This window comes from Etheostoma spectabile, chromosome 22 (genome assembly GCF_008692095.1).
Source record: "Etheostoma spectabile isolate EspeVRDwgs_2016 chromosome 22, UIUC_Espe_1.0, whole genome shotgun sequence".
NCBI classification, from domain to species: Eukaryota; Metazoa; Chordata; class Actinopteri; order Perciformes; family Percidae; genus Etheostoma; species Etheostoma spectabile.
In genome coordinates, this window is record NC_045754.1 from 9,058,015 (window position 1) to 9,077,468 (window position 19,454).

The following is a 19,454-nucleotide window of genomic DNA, read 5'->3' on the forward strand; positions in this document are numbered from 1 at the left end:
ATTTCGCCACTCTATACAAGCAGAATTAATTTTGGAGCCAATGGAGTCGCCCCGTGCTGAAATTCGATGAAGTGCCTTAACCACTTCCTTTTCGGGCCGTGAAGTTGCTGATTGATCCACATAATGAGATATTGAATATTTTAAAATGTTTCTCGTTTTGAGACACCAAGTCATTATTTTGAAATATTAAGTCCTTATTTTGAGAAAATCTCATAACTTGTAGGATAATTTTTCCCCTAACACATTGCCGGAAATGGGCTTCCATAACTCAGTGGGGTCCAAGTTCTTGACTGGGTTTCAGGGGGTCGCCAGCAAAAAAGGTAGAATCAGGGACGCTGGGACAATATAGTAGGTTCGTGTTCTTATTTGTGTCTGTTTTTAGGAGTTTTTGATATGAACATTTTAGGAACCACTACCATGACTTACAGCTAACTTTAAGGCAGAAGTAACGGAATTAGAGGCCTTAACTTTACATGGTTAACGGTACAACCTAAGAGCGGTTACAACACTAAGCACGACCGCATTTTGCTTCCTTCCAGTCCCACCGGCTTGCACGTTGGGCTCTTCACATTATAAAGCCTGACGGCTGTTAGAAGCTAACGGTAGCTAGCTGATGCCGCTAACATTAAAGGATACATTTGTCCCGTCCCAATTAATTAGCTAGTCGATGAGAGTACCCAAACAGTGTTGTTAACCGATTAAAACAGAATGCCATATATAGGAGAAAGATAATATACACTTTCATAAACTAGCCTCTGACTGCGTTATTAGCCATCTATCTAGCTAAGCTAACAACGGTAGCTAACCAACTAACGTTACAGCTGACAGGCCTGTAAGCCGCTAACTTGACGCAAGGCCCAACTAGCTACGACAAGCTCTGAAAGTGGCTAATTCGGCGGTAAGTGTTGGTTTTTCTAGCCTATTCCTAATTTTGACAGGAACATTTGTATGTTAACCATTTAAGTCGTAGTTGTCAGATGCCGTAAACACGTCTCTTACCTATATAATGTATTACTGGTCTCCGGAGCACACTGATGTCTCGTGTTCACTTTTCGCCGGGTGGATGTAGCCGCGCACGTCAAACAGCCAGACAGACCATATATGGTCAAAAGGGGCGGTGAGAACGGATGTACCCTCCCCTTCTCGCGGGACTGCAGCAAAATCCAGTCATTTCAATGAGGGAAAGGCCGAAGGCGGCAAAAGGGCAATCGGTCTTCATTACGGCGTCAGTGGCATGTGAACGTGCTCAGATGACACTCTGAATCACACTGGTGAAGTTACTACGTGTACATGTTCTTTTTAATATGATAACTGCTTGTTGTGGTTCCTGGGGTCAGTTATTACCTTAATACAAAAACAGGTTTAGGACTCTATGCTACTCTCTACATAATGCAAAAGATTGCTAAAAGGATGTACAATTGTAGAAAGAGAAAGAATGAAATGAAATGAAAGCTGAATGATGTTATGTTCCATCTAAAACTAGAAAATTAACCTAACCGTCTTCTTGCTTGAAAACTGTTTCATTCATAACTTCTTGCCTTGGAACAATGCAGACATTAAAAACAAATCCTTGTTTTTCCTCTAGATGGTTTAACTGTGGCATCCATAATACTATAATATTCATTTGATAGTTCTGGCGCTATTTTAACATGTGATTTTTTTTTATCACGTCATGGTGTCAAAGTGTCCCTGAGCAAGGCACTGAACTCCAAGTTGCTCCCTGGACGCTGTATATATGTATAGCTGTCCACTGCTCCTAATACCTAGGATGGGTAATGCAGTAATATAATTTCACTACATTGTACTGTGTGTATGTGATGATTAAGAATAAAGTTGGACCCTTTGTGCAGACATAACAAACAAACAAAAATGTTTGTGAATGTGAGAAAACTCAAGATTTATCAGTGACTTACATAGTCACCTTTTTGATCCACCTTACTCTCTTAGCGTAAAAGACTTTCTTTTGTATTAGGATACTGTTGATAATAACGCTTTGAAATATTTAGTGAACCTTTTTGTTTTTCTAGGTATTTAAATTACAAATAGATTTTGCTCTTTAAATCACTTCATATAATTAAAAATAACCCAAAAAGGATCGGCTTCTGTGTCTCCTCTACATAGTCTGGAAATCCTGAACACTTTTCCTCTTTGTTTTGTTTTGTATGTGATCTGTTTTATTGTTGTAAGTGTCTTGTATTTGTATGGAAAAGTGTATTGTCATACCATGACAGTGTATGATTTTTGGGTATTTTATAATAACAATAAAAAATATAATATTTCAAACTAAGTAGTGACCATAATGACACCATCTCTTCCCCAAACTAATCCCAGCCCTCCTGCCTAAAGAGGGGTGGGATTGGCCTAAATCTAACCAGAGTGCTAGGTGCCAGCCAATCAGAGGAAGCTTAGGGCGGGTCATGTCCGGCCTCCGGTTACAGTAGGTTGCGGCATGCACGTTAAATGTTGGTTTGTAGCCCGCAACTTTCACCAAAGAAGAAGAAAAAACCCAGGTCCCTTCCCTCAGAGGTGATGCTGCAGACAGTCAGTGATGATGAGGGCAAACCAGACGTGAGAGAGACGCTATTCCACTGTGTGGGGGTGTGTGTGTGTGTGTGTGGCACTCAGTTTTTTGAGGAAGTCAAGAAACGGAAGAAAATGGAGGACACAGGCTATGCTTCACGGATTTTCTCAATGATTTTCTCTTGTTTCAACGGTGAAACAAATGGGATCTATTCGCCTTCATGTCAGTGTTCGTGAAGCTAGATCGCGGAGCGATATATCTGCACTGAAAACAACGATGCTAGCTTGCTATAGCTTGCTCTTTGGTGTTTGTTTCTTCGACACATAACGTTACTGTTGAGGTTATAATTTCAGATACAGCAATCAAAACGTTTGAATCCTCTTGCTTCGATTTTTGTATGAATGGAAAACGTTAATTTGAGTACCATCAGTAGGTGACAGCGTCTTGCTACAGTAGTTAGCAAGCTGACTTTAGATGTAGCTACGGGTAATGCTAGACAGTTACATAGTTTATATGACAGTGACCGACATAATCAGATCCGGTTAGTTACAAAGCTGTTACGCCGCAATAAACGCTAATGGTGTTAAGCCATTTGTAAATTATTTTTGTTCGTAACGTTACTAAAAGGACTACTAGTTCATACCTACAGTTTTGCAATGTGTGCATCTTTAACTATGGGGTGACGTTAACGTAACGGTCAAATATAATCTTTGCTTGACAGGAACTTTAGGAAAGAGACTCTATGTGACATTTCAGGCAATTTTATGTCTGTGACAAAAAAAGGTGCCTTTCTGGCCAGAAGGTGTTAAGTCAGGGCCGGAGAGTTGACACATGGTCTGTAGGTAGTTAACGTTTTTTTTGTTGTTTTTTGTTTTTTTTTGTCTTTCAAAAACAGCCAAACAGCCTTATCATCGGGTGTAGCTCATAACTGCCAGATATGCGTCTTTCCTCGTTTTTGGCCGTGTTCAGGCCTGCTTTACCCCTCATCCTCGGGCTGTCTCTGGGATGTAGTCTGAGCCTTTTGATGGTGTCTTGGACACAAGGGGATACCGGTGAGTCCTGTGGGGATGAACTGGGCAATGGGAGACTTTTCATGGGTGAAGCAGATGCCCAGAGAGACTCAAGGGATGAAGCTGCAGATGAAGACGTCCAGCCACGTATCGTGCCCTATCACAAGGACCCAAACAAGCCACTGAAGAAAGTCCTCAGGTGAGTGTGGAAGTCACGTCTTTGTCACGTTGAAGGGTTTTTCTGCGAGTAAATGTCAACACATTAGTGACAAATGTGTTATAAAAGCACAACATCACGTTACTTTAGATATTCCACCGGGTTTGTTTGAAGAATTTGAATCAAGAGGATTTACATTAGTTAATTTCCTATTTAATAAGCTTACATGTGAATCTCCCTTGCAATAATCTAAGTGCACTCAGTGGGACATACAGTATAGATGGCCTATAGATTAGAGATTACAGTCAAATCTCTTTGTACAGACACAAAGCAGCTCACATGTGGAGACCAGACATTTTGATCCAGAGATCGATAAGAACTAATCCTCTCTTTGACTGGAAATCTTATCTTATTTCATTTAGTTTTAGAACTGTTTTGCTAATGAGTGTGGGTCTGTTGAAATCTATATTTCTTGTGATGGAAGCAAGTTGACTGTGATGATAAATTATCACCTTTATTCTGTTTTGATGTCCACTATTTATTTGTTCTTTCCATTTTCTTTACTTCACCTCTCCAGAACTCGTTACATTCACACTGAACTGGGCATCAGAGAACGTCTGCTGGTGGGTGTACTGACTTCCCGGGCCACCCTCAACACGTTGGCTGTGGCGGTGAACCGCACTGTTGCCCATCGCTTCCATCGCACCTTTTTCTTCACAGGCCTGCGCAGCCCTAAGGTGCCTCACGGCATGACCGTAGTTGCTCATGGCGACGATCGTCCAGTGTGGCTAATGTATGAGACAGTTCGTCACCTCCATCAGCACTACGGCTCTGACTATGACTGGTTCCTCTTAGCCCAAGATGACACTTACATGCAAGCAGATCGTCTGTCAGAGCTGGTGGGCCACCTCAGTGCAGGTCAGGACCTCTATATGGGCAGGGCGGAGGAGTTTATTGGTGGAGAAGAGAAGGCACGCTACTGCCACGGGGGCTATGGCTACCTGCTGTCACGCAGTCTGCTGGCCCGTCTGCAGCCCCACCTCGACACCTGCCGTAATGACATCCTCAGTGTGAGGCCTGATGAGTGGCTGGGCCGCTGCATTATTGACTACCTGGGACTCAGTTGTGTGGAGGTGCACCAGGTAAAAAAAAAAAACACAAATAGAAATCTGCATGATAATGATAAAAGAAAAGAGTAGTTTTATCATTTTTGTACACATTATTGGCAGATTATCAAAACTAACATTTCCTGTCTTTGTCAATGTTTGTGTGGCTCACAGGAGATGACCTATCGTTACTTTGAGCTTGGGAAAAACGCAGATCCAGAGCGTGAAGATAGCATACTGTTTAAAAATGCCTTCACAGTCCATCCTATATCAGAACCAAATCTCATGTACCGCCTGCATAAACGCTTCAGCCAGATAGAGCTGGAATGGACTTACCTACAGATACAACAGCTGCAGGTTTGTAATACCTAACACCGCTTTCTATCAACTTGAAACAACTAGACATTTTTATCTGATGGGACAGCATCAGGGGTATGGGCAATATGGAGAAAATCAAATATCCCCGTATTTTTGACCAAATACCTTGATATCGATATTGTGGCAATATTGAAAGGTTTACAATTGGTGCTTTCACAAAATATGTACACAATGAAATTTTTTGAAAAATAATCCTCAATTATGTTGATATAACTACTTGGGTAAATAAATGCAGGCAAATAATCAGTCTGGTAAGTTCAGAAATTTACATCACTCTACTGTAATGCAGCTTTTAAAACCAGGAAAAGACACCACTTGTGTCATATCAGGATATTACGATATCTAACCTAATATATCGATATCGATATACTACCGATATATTGCCCAGCCCTAGAGCCAAGGCAGAAATTCCTGACTAATACAATAATGTAAAACGTCAAGACAAGGTAATGGGTGTTTTGCTTTGGGCATGAAGTGTTACATTCCATTATCATAATCTTTGTGTATACAATCTGCCCACAAAGCATTAATATGTAATTAAAGTAGCTGCTGATGATAGTTCATTAGCTCTGTGTTGACTGAACTTTAAATATACTTTACACCACCGAGCGATTACATAAGTCATGAGGGCAAATGTTTACACACTAGATAGTGTGTTCCTTTTCAGCTTTGATTTTACATTTGACATAATTTTGTGTGTACTCATCAGGTGCAGATCAACAACCTGAGTGACCTGACACCAGAGGGTAAGGCTGGAGTCACGTGGCCTATCGGAATCAACCCTCCCTTCAAACCAAGATCCCGTTTTGAGGTTATAAACTGGGAGTACTTCACCGAAGAGCATATTTACTCGTGCATTGACAGCTCCCCCAAGTGTGAGATGAGAGGGGCTGACCGTGCGGATGTAAACGCAGTTCTGGAGATTGCAGTGGGGCGTCTGAATGAACGCTACCAGCCCCAGCTACGCTTTCGCAAGAGGCGTCTACTTAACGGTTACAGGCGCTTTGATCCCACACGTGGTATGGAGTACATGCTGGACCTTGCGCTGGAGGTGTACACCCAGAAAGGCCACAGTCAAGTCATTGCCAAACGGGTTAACTTATTGCGACCTCTTAGTGCAGTTGAGATTATCCCCATGCCCTATGTGACAGAGGCAACACGGGTGCAGGTCATCCTACCTGTCACTGCCCAGGACCAGGACTATGTTGGTAACTTCCTCGACATGTATGTGATGAACACGCTGGACACCCATGACAATGTTTTACTGACGTTCCTGTTCATCTATGATCCCTTTGATGCACAGCGAGTCAGCCAGACTGATGTGTTTGCTGGCATTAAGGCCATGATTGGGGAGGTGGAGAAGCGCTACGGAGACGTGAAGATCCCCTGGATCAGCGTGAAGACGGAGGTGCCCTCGCAGGTCAAGCTGATGGACATCATCTCTAAGAAGCACCCAGTGGACACTCTGTTTTTCCTGGCCGGCGTGTGGACAGAGGTCAATGCTGACTTCCTGAATCGCTGCAGAATGAACGCCATCAGCAACTGGCAGGTGTTCTTCCCCATCCACTTCCAAGAGTACAGTCCTGCTGTCATGTACCGCGACCAGCAGCCCTCCGCTGCCTCCTCCTCTTCTGTTTCTGAGTCGCTGCGAGACGGCCACTTTGACCGCCACGTCTTCGACGAGGCTTGCTTTTACAATGCGGACTACATGACTGCACGGACCAAGATGGCTGCTGACATCTTGGACAACGAGGAGCTGCTGGAAAGCATGGACGTGTACGACATATTTGTCCGTTACTCGGGTCTACATGTGTTCAGAGCTGTAGAGCCGGCGCTAATCCAGAAATACGTTCGGCGAGCGTGCAACCCCCGATTCAGTGAGGATATCTACCACCGCTGTGTCCTCAGCAACCTGGAGGGTCTGGGGTCACGCTCACATCTAGCTATGGCTCTTTTTGAGCAAGAGCAGGCCAACAGCACCTAGTGGCCTGTTCGTAGAATAATGTGAACTTTAATATAATACTTTAGTGATCCATACACTGAAATTCTTGTCCATGTATTTGGCAGAAAGAGGTCAGGATCAACTTAAGAACAGCATCAGCTTGCTCGTGGACACTTTGACAGAGCAAATGTGTTCTGATGCATACGTTCTTCCAGCTGAAAATCTCTTTGCTCAGTAGTTCGGAGTACTAATGACTTAGGAGTCTGTAACTGTGACTCTGTCATGTCTAGACAAATTATGAGTCATGGAGGTGTCAGATTGTGGACTACTGTTTTTATCGCTGCCGCTGACTTATTCTTTCAGGAGCCAAACGACGATATTTATACTCCAATTTTAAAATTAAAATAAAAGAAGGCTGTGTCTTGAAATAAATGGATAAAGAAAAAAACTTGAGCCATAAGTCTTCCTTAGTGAAGATGTTTAAAATGATACTGGACAACAAGCCGAAGCCGTTGGCTGCCTTTTCTTTTCTTTTTTTAGAGGTATTAAAGAGTGGTATTTCTGTTGGGAGTTGTTTCTTCATACTGCTCTGAATGTAAACGTGTGTTTCGGTCTCATTAGACAGAGACAACTGTTTATAGGATCTGGAATGCAGCATGCTTGAACAGCTCCTCCTTGAGGTATCTGTTATCTCCTTGGCAGAGCTGAAGAAAAGGCAATATGGCAAGTAGTGATGGCGTGCTCCTATTCAGAGCAATGTAACGTAGTCATCCTGGTTTTACTAAAAGTTTTACTGGAGGCAGTGAACAGTTTGTTCCAAAGCAGCCTGCCCTGCCTTGTCTCTCCATATTAAGTCAGTAAATCTCCACCCCAGCCCGGGCCTCCCTGGGTTTGGGCGATTATTCTGTACACAGATGTCTTTAGGGAGAGAAGTGAACCCAGTGCTCAGAGGGGGGGGTCGTACATAGCCAAGGTCTGCCCGTGGTGTGGGTGGGTAACCTTCACAGCTAAATGGTTGAACTAGCTGAATGGCTTACTTCACACAGCCTCCTCTCCCTCCTCCTCTTCCCTAAAGGCCGCAGTGAGGCCCCTTAACCTCCCCCACCCACCAAACTGCTCCATGTGAGGGTTGTCGGGAGAATAGCGGAGCAGCAGAGTCAAAGAGGCTCTTTCTGAAGTGGTCTACAGTCGACATTACACCAACGCTGCAATACGCTGTGGAAAGGGCCTCCACCTGCTTCCTTGTGGGGAGTTCAGTGAACAATAAAATGCCTGTCTGCCACCTTCTGAGAAACGCCTAGCTCGTGCAGGAAATTGAACTCACTAAAATGTACAATATACTGATGCAGAGTATGAAAGTATTTGGGGTAATTTAGCGGGGCAGCACAACTATTTGCATGAGTGGATACTGCCTTATAAGATCCCAACACTAATGGCATCCATTTGCAATATGGAAAAAAACACCTTCATTTGATGTCATTTAAGCAGTGCTGCTGTGGTAAGATATGGATATCAAAGGCTGCATTTGAGTCATTTTGGCCTTTGTGTGTTTGAGTATAATAACTTTATTAAAGTCACATAGTTTTTTTAAAAGCAGTTTTATCATTTACCATAATAGGTAGGTTAGGCTGGCCGGGGATATGTGTGTTTTAATGGCAGGGGTAAAAGCACAGCTGTCTGCAGAGCTGGAATACCAGTCTACGTCCTCCTATCAAATCAGCTGATACTGTGAATTAGCACACAGCAAGAACTATATCTGCTGTACACTGGAAGTTGAAAAGATTGATAGATTTAACCTTTTACCTATAGAAACTTACAAAACTAATAATTATTCATTGTGCCTCAACTTACATATTATATGATAGGTATACTGTATAAAGTTAACATTGTTCAAAATTAAATAATGTGCATATATACTCCAGCTCTTTAGTAGGGAACAGTTTAGGCAAACACTTTGTTCTTTTTAAATTGAACAAAAGTGCATTAAGACTCCAAAACGCCACCACAACAGTTATCGAAACAATCCTCCGCTTTAAAGCTGCTGCTGACAAGGCCGAGTAAAAGTGGATGAAGAGAAACACACCTGTAATACACGTTCCTTTTGTGGATTACTAATCAAATATAAATTTATGATCTCTGCAGCAGAAAATACAGCGTTTTACATGAAGTCATATTACGTATAAAAAAAAATGAAATAGCTAAATATATCCTGAAAAATGTTGCCCCCTTTTTTTAGTTCTGTCTCATGACTTGATTGATTAAAACTTCAACCCAGTTCACTTTGCAAAAATTAACTTTTGTAACCTTTAGATGTGGAAACAAGAGGCACTTCAGCTGCCTAATATCTTACTTAATCCCAATGACATTTGCTGGACATGTACTAGTGCTGTTAATCGATTAAAAAAATGTGATCAAGTTAATTAGTCATGGGCTGTGATTAATCACGATTAATCGCACGTTTCAAATATGAGGATTTACTTGTGAATGTGCAGTGTTAAAGTGCTATCACTGATTCTTAGATATTATTTCTACCAAATGCTGTATAAACCAGCCTTCTTTTTATTTAGTTTGTCTTCATATGGAGCAATGGCAGCGAATCACAAAACATCACAAATTAAAGGATCAGTTCTCCAGTTTGTAGCTTTAGGAATAAAGTATGAAACTTGTTTTCTTTTAATAAAATATCAAAATAAGCATCCCGACATTAATTAAAAAAATTATTTTTAAAGCATATTACCACCCTGTCACACATTTAGACGTAATGTTTTTATATGTAAATCGTTGCAGCAAAGCACCTAAAACAATCTTATATCATTTACCTTTAGAGGTAAGTAAAGTTTCTCTTATATGCACAAAAAGTCTCTCCACATTGACGTGTTGTGGTCATAAAGGTGAAAAAAAGACACTTAAGATATCATGGCATTTACAAACTTTGGCAAGCGCTTCTTTATTTACATCCAGACTGTCTCGCAATGTCACAACTGTTTTCCCTTTTTTCTTCTTCTTTTTTTAGTTGAATGTAATCACCAAACAAGTTTGCTCTATACAGATATACAGTGTTGTGTATACTAGTATCTCCCTGTTGGTGACGCTCGGACAACAGTGTAAACAGAGGGAAAGAGCAGTACCCACTCTTCACAAACACATGCAGGGAGTGGGACAAACATGTCAACAGTATGTCAGGGTTTTAGTAACAGGAGACACAATAGTTGTGTTAACATTTTCATATATTCTGATACTGTGGTGCTCAAAGCTGAGGTTACCCAGGAGTTGCAGCTTCTAGTTTCCTCCACAAGAGGGTGCAAGTGAATAAGTGACTGTATGACAACAATGTGAATGCCCTGGCCATACACAGACAAATCACTCCGGGTCAGACACAGGACTAAAATACTACCAATGACTACTGTATCTCCTCTAATGAGTGCAGTTGATATAACTTAGTCTTAGCAACAAAAACACATATTATGAAAATCACACCTACAGTTAGTTGCTGGTAGAGCATATCATTTTTGGCAAAAAGGTTTCCAGAAGGCATTTCAACAAAAGTCTTTTGCTCGTCACACAGACTGCTATGCCAGCTTTTATATTTACACATACTATCTCAACAGATGGAGTATTAATGTCCATGGAGCATGCATGGGTCATTGGGAAAGCATCCAATCTCTTTTTGTGTATGCTGGGCTAATGAAGAGGGTCCCGACAAAAGAAAGACAGCACAGTGCAAAGAAACCCAGAAAAGGTTAAAGCTCAGACTGCTATGAGAGAAAAAAAAATCTTCCATCTCACATTACAACATATACATACAAGTCGAGTGTCATTAAAAAAAGTGTAAAAGGAGCTCTGTACAGATTATATCATGTGTTACAGCTACTGAGATTGAAAGCGAGGGAGGTCTTTCTTTGTTGCAGCTTCTAGCTACCACGATAGTTATGGGCTAGACCTAAAATAAATCACCCCAACCCAAGATAGTACACAGAGGAACACTAACATTCCTGCCCTACTAATTCAAAACTCATGGAGCTCCCATAATGCACCATGTTACTCAGCCCCCCTCCCCAAATCCCCGGAAAACAAACACACAAATAGTTTGTCGTATACTGTACAGTTGGCCCTCTGGCCCTGGAAAACATATTCACATCTCTAGAAAAAAAAAAAAGTTTCTTCTTCTTCATGTAACATAAAAAGTGTAGAAATGGACAAAATCCTCCTCCAGACCTGGGCATAAGTGTTCATTACAATAACAGTTTTAGAGTTTGATTACAACAACTTGGGGCGTAATTGGCTACAAAAGGCAAACGTTTGAGAGTAAATCCTATCTCAAACTACTCAGATTGTTCAGATTTTTTAACGAACACCGTACAAGGAAACATTTTGCATTTCCTTTTGCAATTTTGCAAAACCCAGGTGAAGACTTTTGCCCACTTCTATTTCAGTGATCGTGTTTCTCATCTTCTTGTTGCAACCTTTGGTAACACCTTCCAGACATTAACTGGCAAAATACTACACAAGGACGAGGCAGTGAGCGACTTCTGACAAAACAGATCAAGTCCCAAAATGTTTAGGCATATTTGTCATTTTGCTGATTAAGTAAAGAAAAAGGTACAATTTTGTTGATCAAATGTTGTTTCTCCTTCATTAAAACTAATAAGCTAATACTTAAGTTAACTTACCTAATACTGTTGTTGGAATTACTGCAAAAATCAAACAGTTTACTGGCAAACAAAAATGAGACACATTGGAGGTTTTCTAATTGACTCGCTCCAACCTGACAACGAATGGAATCCACACCTCAGGTTCCTAGATAGAATTGATTCCCTGCAAACACCGTAATCTCGACTTTGCTGGTGTAGTTAATCAACCTTTCAAAAATACTTTCCTAATGAGAACAAATAAAAAACAACCTACACAGTCACACTTCAAAACAATAAAGCCATTCCAGAAAGAGTTGGAAAACATAAAGTATAAAGACAATGTGAGAATTGACCGTGACGATGAGTAACATCCTGTACCTTTCTGTCGGACACAACAGCAAACGCTTTTCTCGAGAATCCAAAAAACGCAGCGATGTGTGAGCAGCCGCGTCAGAGTTAGTGATGTGTTTGCAAAAGCAGAGACTAGTGACAAAGAGGAGGTTGTTTTTTTATTAGGCAGTGAGTCTGAGGATGATTGTGCTCCGAGGGGCTTGACTTCTGAGGGTGCAGCTGAACACATGCTGTTAATGACGATGTCCTCACAGTCCTGCGCAAAACGGAACAAATATGGTGGAGTGGAGTGGACGCATATCTGCATCGAGATCTGGGCTTCCATACGTGCACATCGCTGCTGTTGTGAGAAAACCTCTAATTTCCCTTTAACTTCAACATTTTGGAAAAACTTCTGAATTTGCATTTTCTTTTATCACTAAGACAAAAGGTTTTTTTTTTAAAAAAATTTAGTAACTTGAATTTTTAGAGGTATGAGGTTTCACCAGACTACAGCGATGGCCTTACCCACATCCAAGCACACGCAGCTCTGAAATCAGATGCAGAGATTCAGGAGGGCCTTGGTGGTTTAGGTGTTGCGGACAGCTAAGGCCTGTTCCAACTCCTGTCTCCTCTGCTGGATCTGTCAAGAAAAGAAGAGAAGAAGAAATATGTCATATAAGCTTCTAGAGGCAGAGCTAAGGAGTTTTTTGAAGTGAGTGTAAAAGATAATTCCCCACCTTGCAGTAGAAATAGCGGCTGACCGCCTCCTGGGACCAAGGCTCGTGGTAAAACGCTGCCCTCCTCTCCTCTTCAGGGTTCCCCACCACGTCTGTCATTAACTACAGCCAATGAGAAGGACATCATTAATGATAGGACTTATTAATAACTAGCGTTAGTATTATATGTGACAAGAAGTATGTTAACAAGTATTCAGATCTTTTACAACAGGAAAAAATTACTGCTGCTAGGGGTCTCTCCCATGGATGTATTAAGGTCTCTCTATCAAATAAATAACAAAAGACAAACTTTTTGATTATGCGTGAAGTAGCTTGGGATCATGGGAGTTGTTGGATTTATTGCCAACCACAATTGCTGTGAAAAATGTAGATGTGACTCAGGCAGAAACAATGTTCACAGAGTTACAGACCAGCTAAGGTTTTACAGTTCTGTTCATCCTATGTAAAGTAATGTTTATTCATGGTATGTCATACTAATAAAACAGAAGCAGTGTTTCCTACATAATTAGTTAACTAAGATTCTGAACATGTGCTGGTAGCTAACTGGTTAGCCAGCAAGCTAGAGTTAGCCAGCTAGCTGTTACTACACTTCATGGATCTGGCGTTGGTTGCTTTGTAATGTTAGCTTATGAAAGAATTTGCAAACAGCAAGCTAACGTTAGCCAATTTACTAGCTAGATCCATAGACAGTATAAGAAATGGACACAGTGACGCGATAGACTTCGACGGAGAGCAGTGAAGTCAATTAGAAGCACTTATCCGGTAATGGCTGAGCATTACTGCGCAGCCTCAAACTGAGTTTGACGATGTAGATGTGACGTAAGCAACCTGTCTGAAAAGATGCAAGTCTTCTGGTAGCTGTGCCAAGAGATATTCCGAATCTTGCAGAGACGGAGAACAATTATTGCTAATTAAAATGCTAGTTAACGTGAGTAATTAAACTTAAACAGCTAATGCGAGTCGAAAAAACTGCCTGCAAGCTTTTCCTGACTATACAGTAATTTCTCTACTATGCGACCGTAAGTCGCTTGGTTATTACACAATCGTTAGCCTATTTTTACAAAAATGTCTACTAAGGGGCCATAACGTGAGATACAAGGTAATGGAGCTTTTTGTAAATTGTCGTGTTTCTTTAGAAATAAACAATGGATAAATAGTTTTTAAACGCTTCAGATGTAAAGTTATTCGCTGTCAAAGTGACGCCAAAATGATTGGGAGTCAATGGAATGCTAAAGGAAGGTGATGTTTTTTTAACCTAAGACTAGCAAGCAAGTTAGCACGTTAGCAAGCAAGCCAAAAGTCGAGTAAACTAGCTAGATTGGTCAAAGTTTATTGACGGTTGACGCCATTGACAGGCGACCAAATGTCCTTCAATAAAATCTGATTTATCTAAGTATGAACATTGTGTGAAACATTTGGGATAATGTAAGTACACAACTCAACAAAAAAAATAACATAATTATAGTCATTTTTCGACATTTTTATGCGGAAATGCTTCATATAAGAGATTTAAGTAGAAGCACAGAAGTAAAAGGCAGCAGAATGGTTTGTCAGTGGGAATTTATCTTATTATGTATGCATAACTGTGTGAGCAGAATTTTATATTGTAGATGGTGAAAATGTAGATAATTATAACTATTTTCGGGTAGTTTAATCTACAGTTAATTCACAATTAATCCATAATGCATAATTTTTCAGAAACTGACAACATATTTTGTATACAAAACGATGGTATTCAAAGTGACTAATTACTACAGCTGTCAGACCCGTTGCATTTTATAATATACCCCAATATTCTGAACATATGTCCAAATAAAGGCGGCAAGTTGTTTCAATGGAACTTTAAATTACAAAAAGAGCAACATAAATATCAAACCTTAAGGTCTCGGCTCTGGGATTTAAGCCAGTCCTGGATGTAGCCCTTGGGATCTCTGGAGAAACTGAGCATGAAGTCCCTCTGGATCTTCAGCTGGTTGATGGACTCGATGGTCTCATGGATCTGAAAGAGGAGCAGTTACATACTATTCTTCAAGAACTAACAACTACAGCTGAATAATGTATGTATCTTGATAAAAATATCCAAATATGACAGAATCTAGTAAAAATAATTCTGTACGAGGTCTCAGAACTAAAATCTTTAAACCTTTCAAGAATAGGAAATACACAGTTCCTCCTGAAAATATTGGGGTTCATACAGATGTAAACATCAAAAAAGCAACAGAAGGAAAAGGTGAGTAAACTGCTGAACGTAGAGTTTGCAAACCTGCCCTGCCCGCGTTGAAGTGCATTCGATAATGCACGTCAATACAGGCAGTTCTGCAATATGGCAATCTTCTTAAAAGTATAGGTGAATGAGGAAAATAATATGTTACATAGAAAGAGGTACATCTCTGCCATCATGCTAATGTTTGTGTATGTATTTTGTATTTTCTTCCTTCCTGCTCACACAAACACAGCTAAAAAACGCCAGTTTTAAAAATGAAACTGTGTCTGTTAAACATAAATCTTGGTCAAACATTTGAAACAGAACGGCGTGAAATCCATTGCAAGCAAACTACTTTCATAAAACAAAATCTCCTGTAAAATTGGTTGTTTCCAAAAGGCCATTTAGAGAGATTTACAGCATCAAAGGTAAATCTATCCAGAGTATGTTTTCTGAAATGCGGGTGATCTCACCTTGTTGTCGAGTGAGGCGATCTCCTGCTGGTTGGCGGTGGAGAGGAGGAAGCTGCTCATCTGACCCTTCAGGGGGTCTTCCACCTCCACGTCGATGTCGTAGCAGGCCGTCTTCTTCTGGTCGTTGGGATCCACACTGACAGAAAGCAAACGGTAATTTATGCAGAAGAAAATCATTACAGAACCTAGAGAGAGAGAGACCTTTCAACAAATCCTTAAAAGCAAGTCAGGGTGCCTGCAATATTACTGAATCAATGTTCCCTAATTAGATGGTCTTTTCTTTTTTGTTTTCTTTTGTATAGTGAATAATAACACAACTCAGTAATAGTACGCCTTTGTTACAAACGTACAAAAAACATGAAATTGGTTTTGACCGTACAGTCGGCTACCATATATTGTTTATGATGTCTAATGGCCACCAGGTGTGGTTTATTAATTTTATTACTTTAAATTTATAATTTTATTTTTAGTAATAAAGTTAGTTGAAAATACAAGAAAAAACAATATACCAAAACTACTCAGAAACAGCTTGAAGACCCATTTTTACACTGGAGAAAAACAATTTTATTATAATATATTTTTAAAATGTCACGTTTTTCTACAAGTGCAGGGAGAAAAACAGCATCATGGCAAAATTACCAAAAGAGACAACTTAGGGTTCAGTAAAAAGGAATATGTGAAAAATGTACACTCAAAACATTAAACATACTTCTTCATACTTCATATTTGTCATCCATCTTGTGTTAGTAACTCATTGTTTTGACGGTCTATCTTGGACAGGGCACTCTCGAAAAAGAGATTTTTGATCTCAATGAGGCATTTTGTCATTAGTTGACGTTTGTATATGCAGTAAAACAGGACTCTACCTGATGACATGGTTGATAACGATGGGGTCGGGGGGTAAAAGGAGGTTGGTGAGGCGCTGAGGGATCTCAGAGAACTTCAGCCGAGGGCAGTCAAAGATCTATGGAGGAGGGTGAAAATATCATCTGTGTTCATACACATTGGTGTGTGTTGATAACTGTGGATAGGTAAATTGATTTTTCTAAAAAATGTTAAAAAGTGGAGTTTTTATCATTTAAAAGTTACAGATGTAAGTATTGCAAGATAGATATATTTCATGTTACTCATGTTGTCCCAGTAATATCATATTTTCAGCAACACTGATGTTAATATTTATGCAACCACCGTGTGACTTAAAGCACAGAGAGTCCTATACCTGTTGGAAATACTTGTCACAGTTGATGTACTCCTTGTCATGGGAGTCCTGCAGCTTGTTGGTCTTGACGTATTGCCAGAGGGCCTGGATGATGCAGGAGCGAGCCTGAGTGTGAATGCCAAGCAGGCGAGCCAGGCGAGGGTCCAGCTTAAACTGGGGAGGCTGCGGAGACAATATAATCGCATTACAACACTTTGATACAACCGCCCACCTCGGAGCCTGTACATCATCACGTCTGACAACCTTATCACATTTCCCTGGCTTGGAGACGGATGTAAGCTTGGAAATGGAGTCTTTAATGCACTCTGTAATGTTTTGTGTAGACTGGTGGTTATCAGTGATGTGAGGCCTGCATGTTGTCACTACAACAGCAGGTTTCATGGCGTGGATTAGTCACAGAGATGTGAGACTGTGTGGCGCCCTCACCTGGTAGTCCAGCATTAGCAGCAGAGTGCAGCGCACACTCACGTCTCCCGGCCTTTTCACCTGGAAGCCGTCCGTCTCCTGAGTGGTGGGCGTGCGGTGCCACTGAAAGAGCAAGGCACCACGCATTGACTACACACCCCAAACTGAGGTGGTTTATTCAGACTGAATTTCTTTTGTTTTACATTTCATTTTTGGTTTTACACTTCGTTAATCAGAATTGCTGACTAATTCCTGCTTTAAAAACGCCCTGAAAACCAATTGTTTTCCTCAGTCAGCTTCCTGCTTAAACATCTATTTACCAACAAACTATAAATGATAAATTTACAGTTTAAAATACACAGTGTGCTTTAACATGTGCAGATCATTATCCATTATTGTCAAATATAAATTCTGCAACCTGTATAAACTGTATATAGATATGTATACAGCCATACACTGTACATAACTTTTTTTGTCCAAACAATATTTATTCCATTGCACTTAGTTATTTGAATTGTTTCCATCTTTAACAGGCTGTCATTTTAATTTGTTAATACTTTACTTTATAAACACAATCCTGTAAAACTAATTACATTTCCTCAGCTGTACTTTCTGTTTAGTGCTAAGTAGCAAATGTTAGCATGCTAGCACACTAAACTGTGATGGTGAACATGGTAAACAAAACTGCCCATACTGATGTTAGCCTTGTTGAGTGTTGAAGTTTTACACAATAGCTAATTTGACTTTAACTGTTTAATATCAAATGTTGTAGAAAAAATACTTAAACCACGTTTTAAGGTTTTTAAAGGAAGCTGCAGACTGTTTGAAGCAGGAGATTTGGCACAGTTAACACAAAGAAGATGTACAAAGAAGTCATTTGAGTGCACCTATATCTAGCAGCCTTGATCTTGTCCTAGAGCACAGAGTCTGTGGTTTGGTGAGCGGTTACATTTCTAAACAATGTGCTAAGAAACCAAGATAGCAAAATGTTAACCATGTGGCTGTGCAGCTGAATGTTCAACCACACTGTCAGCGCAGACTTGAAGTGAAATAACAAAATAAAAAACAAACAAAATAAATACAACTATTTTCATGAGAGTCTGCGTTTTAGTCTTTGTGTTTACATATACTAGAATCTACTCTGTATCAATCTTCAGATGAAATGCTTTTTATATTTTATCTTAACGGCTAAGAAACAAAAGAACGCACTTGAAGCGCCATCTTCGGTACAGTGGATTGTAGTACCTTGGTATGCAATACAGAGGAATGTTTTCCTCCAATCAATGGCTGAATTAGAACAGATTAAGTTCTGATTGTACCTCAAGGTACAGAAAAAAAATCTTTTGATGGAAACTCATTCAAAGCCATGCACCTGAGTGCCTTGCCAAAATATCCTCTTAAAAGGAGAAACCTTGAGAAGTCATAAATTTCACTTTGGAACTTCTGAAATGTTTTTTTTTTTAAATCAATACATTTTGTGAAGGTACAAAGTTAAGGGCAGCTAATGATTGTTTTCAATAAGTAAGCACTTTTAAAAACCTTACAATGTTGTCTGTTATAAAATAACAACAACTAATTATTAAAAAAAAGAGAGAGGGCATGTTTGTTTTCTGTCTGTTTCTTTGTATTTATCTAATGAGGTGTAAAAAAAGGACCAAGTTTGTTGAGGTGATTGCAACTCTAGACTTAATCAGACATTACAGACTAACAATTTTCAGTGAACGTCTCTCTTCTGCATAATAAAGAGGCTTTCACCGACCCAGACTGCATGGCCCAACAGTCTGATTCACTGATTTGTGCCGCATACAAAAACTCTTCAATGGATGTGATCTTAAAATGAAAGCCTGCAAAGTGACAAACAAGCTGTCTGCATGTGAATGTTGAAGACATAAAACTAACTAAGCCACAGAGAAAATAACACAAATATTTGCGCTACATGATAAGTCACTTCTCAAGACTACAAGGTTGAGTAGACAGACATATTTTAGGTTGATTATTAGCCTCATATTCATAGTTTCATTTCAAATCTGTGCTAATGCAGATATATGTTGCTCTCTAATCCTGTACTGCAGGGGTCTTCAACAGGGGGTCCGCGACCCCTAGGGGGTCCGCGGAGGTACTGCATGGGGGTCGCGAAAGTTTTGGTTGATTAGACTTTTTTTTATATCCCCCCCCCCCTGCAATTTTTTCCACTAATTGAAATGTCTTTAAATACACATTAACTTGAATTCAACACACTGTAGTAAACAGATAAATGGAGGCAGAAGATGTCTTTCAGTCACTGTTGGACCAATTTGAAATAACACAATTTTATACAATATATATAATTAGGGGGTCCC

General features: G+C 40.2%; 3 protein-coding genes across 11 annotated transcripts in view; 1 reads left to right on the plus strand and 2 right to left on the minus strand.

Annotated features, from left to right (window-relative positions):
* The window catches only part of LOC116672430 (ATP-binding cassette sub-family F member 2), a 7,191-nt gene extending 5,938 nt beyond the window's left edge, over positions 1-1,253 (minus strand). The window contains exon 1 of the mRNA XM_032504273.1: positions 1,000-1,253. The gene's annotated coding sequence lies outside the window, so the exon portion shown is untranslated. The remainder of the gene's footprint in view (positions 1-999) is intronic.
* A 1,172-nt stretch (positions 1,254-2,425) lies between these two features.
* Positions 2,426-7,680, plus strand: chpf2 (chondroitin polymerizing factor 2). The gene is made up of 4 exons (XM_032504272.1): positions 2,426-3,730; positions 4,266-4,830; positions 4,969-5,151; positions 5,882-7,680. The coding sequence occupies exons 1-4, from the start codon at positions 3,459-3,461 to the stop codon at positions 7,154-7,156; spliced, it is 2,295 nt and encodes a 764-aa protein (XP_032360163.1). The 5' UTR covers positions 2,426-3,458; the 3' UTR covers positions 7,157-7,680.
* A 3,781-nt stretch (positions 7,681-11,461) lies between these two features.
* smarcd3b (SWI/SNF related BAF chromatin remodeling complex subunit D3b) overlaps positions 11,462-19,454 on the minus strand; it is a 35,107-nt gene continuing 27,114 nt past the window's right edge. For 6 of the 9 annotated variants that reach the window (XM_032504278.1, XM_032504283.1, XM_032504280.1 and 3 more), the window contains 7 exons: positions 17,137-17,265; positions 16,711-16,872; positions 16,358-16,455; positions 15,492-15,627; positions 14,692-14,814; positions 12,816-12,917; positions 11,462-12,718 (listed from right to left, as the gene is read on the minus strand). In XM_032504278.1, the coding sequence (XP_032360169.1) occupies positions 12,665-12,718; positions 12,816-12,917; positions 14,692-14,814; positions 15,492-15,627; positions 16,358-16,455; positions 16,711-16,872; positions 17,137-17,265 (804 nt within the window). In that variant the 3' untranslated portion in view covers positions 11,462-12,664. The remainder of the gene's footprint in view (positions 12,719-12,815; positions 12,918-14,691; positions 14,815-15,491; positions 15,628-16,357; positions 16,456-16,710; positions 16,873-17,136; positions 17,266-19,454) is intronic. The other 3 variants (XM_032504282.1, XM_032504277.1, XM_032504276.1) reach the window with 1 other exon arrangement.

What these genes read in the sequence shown, in the direction of transcription:
- chpf2 (XM_032504272.1), top strand. Translation starts at nt 3,459, where the DNA reads ATGCGTCTTTCCTCGTTTTTGGCCGTGTTCAGGCCTGCTTTACCCCTC. An exon ending in CCACTGAAGAAAGTCCTCAG is followed by an intron (nt 3,731 to 4,265) that starts GTGAGTGTGGAA and finishes TCACCTCTCCAG; the next exon opens with AACTCGTTACATTCACACTG. An exon ending in TACAGATACAACAGCTGCAG is followed by an intron (nt 5,152 to 5,881) that starts GTTTGTAATACC and finishes TGTACTCATCAG; the next exon opens with GTGCAGATCAACAACCTGAG.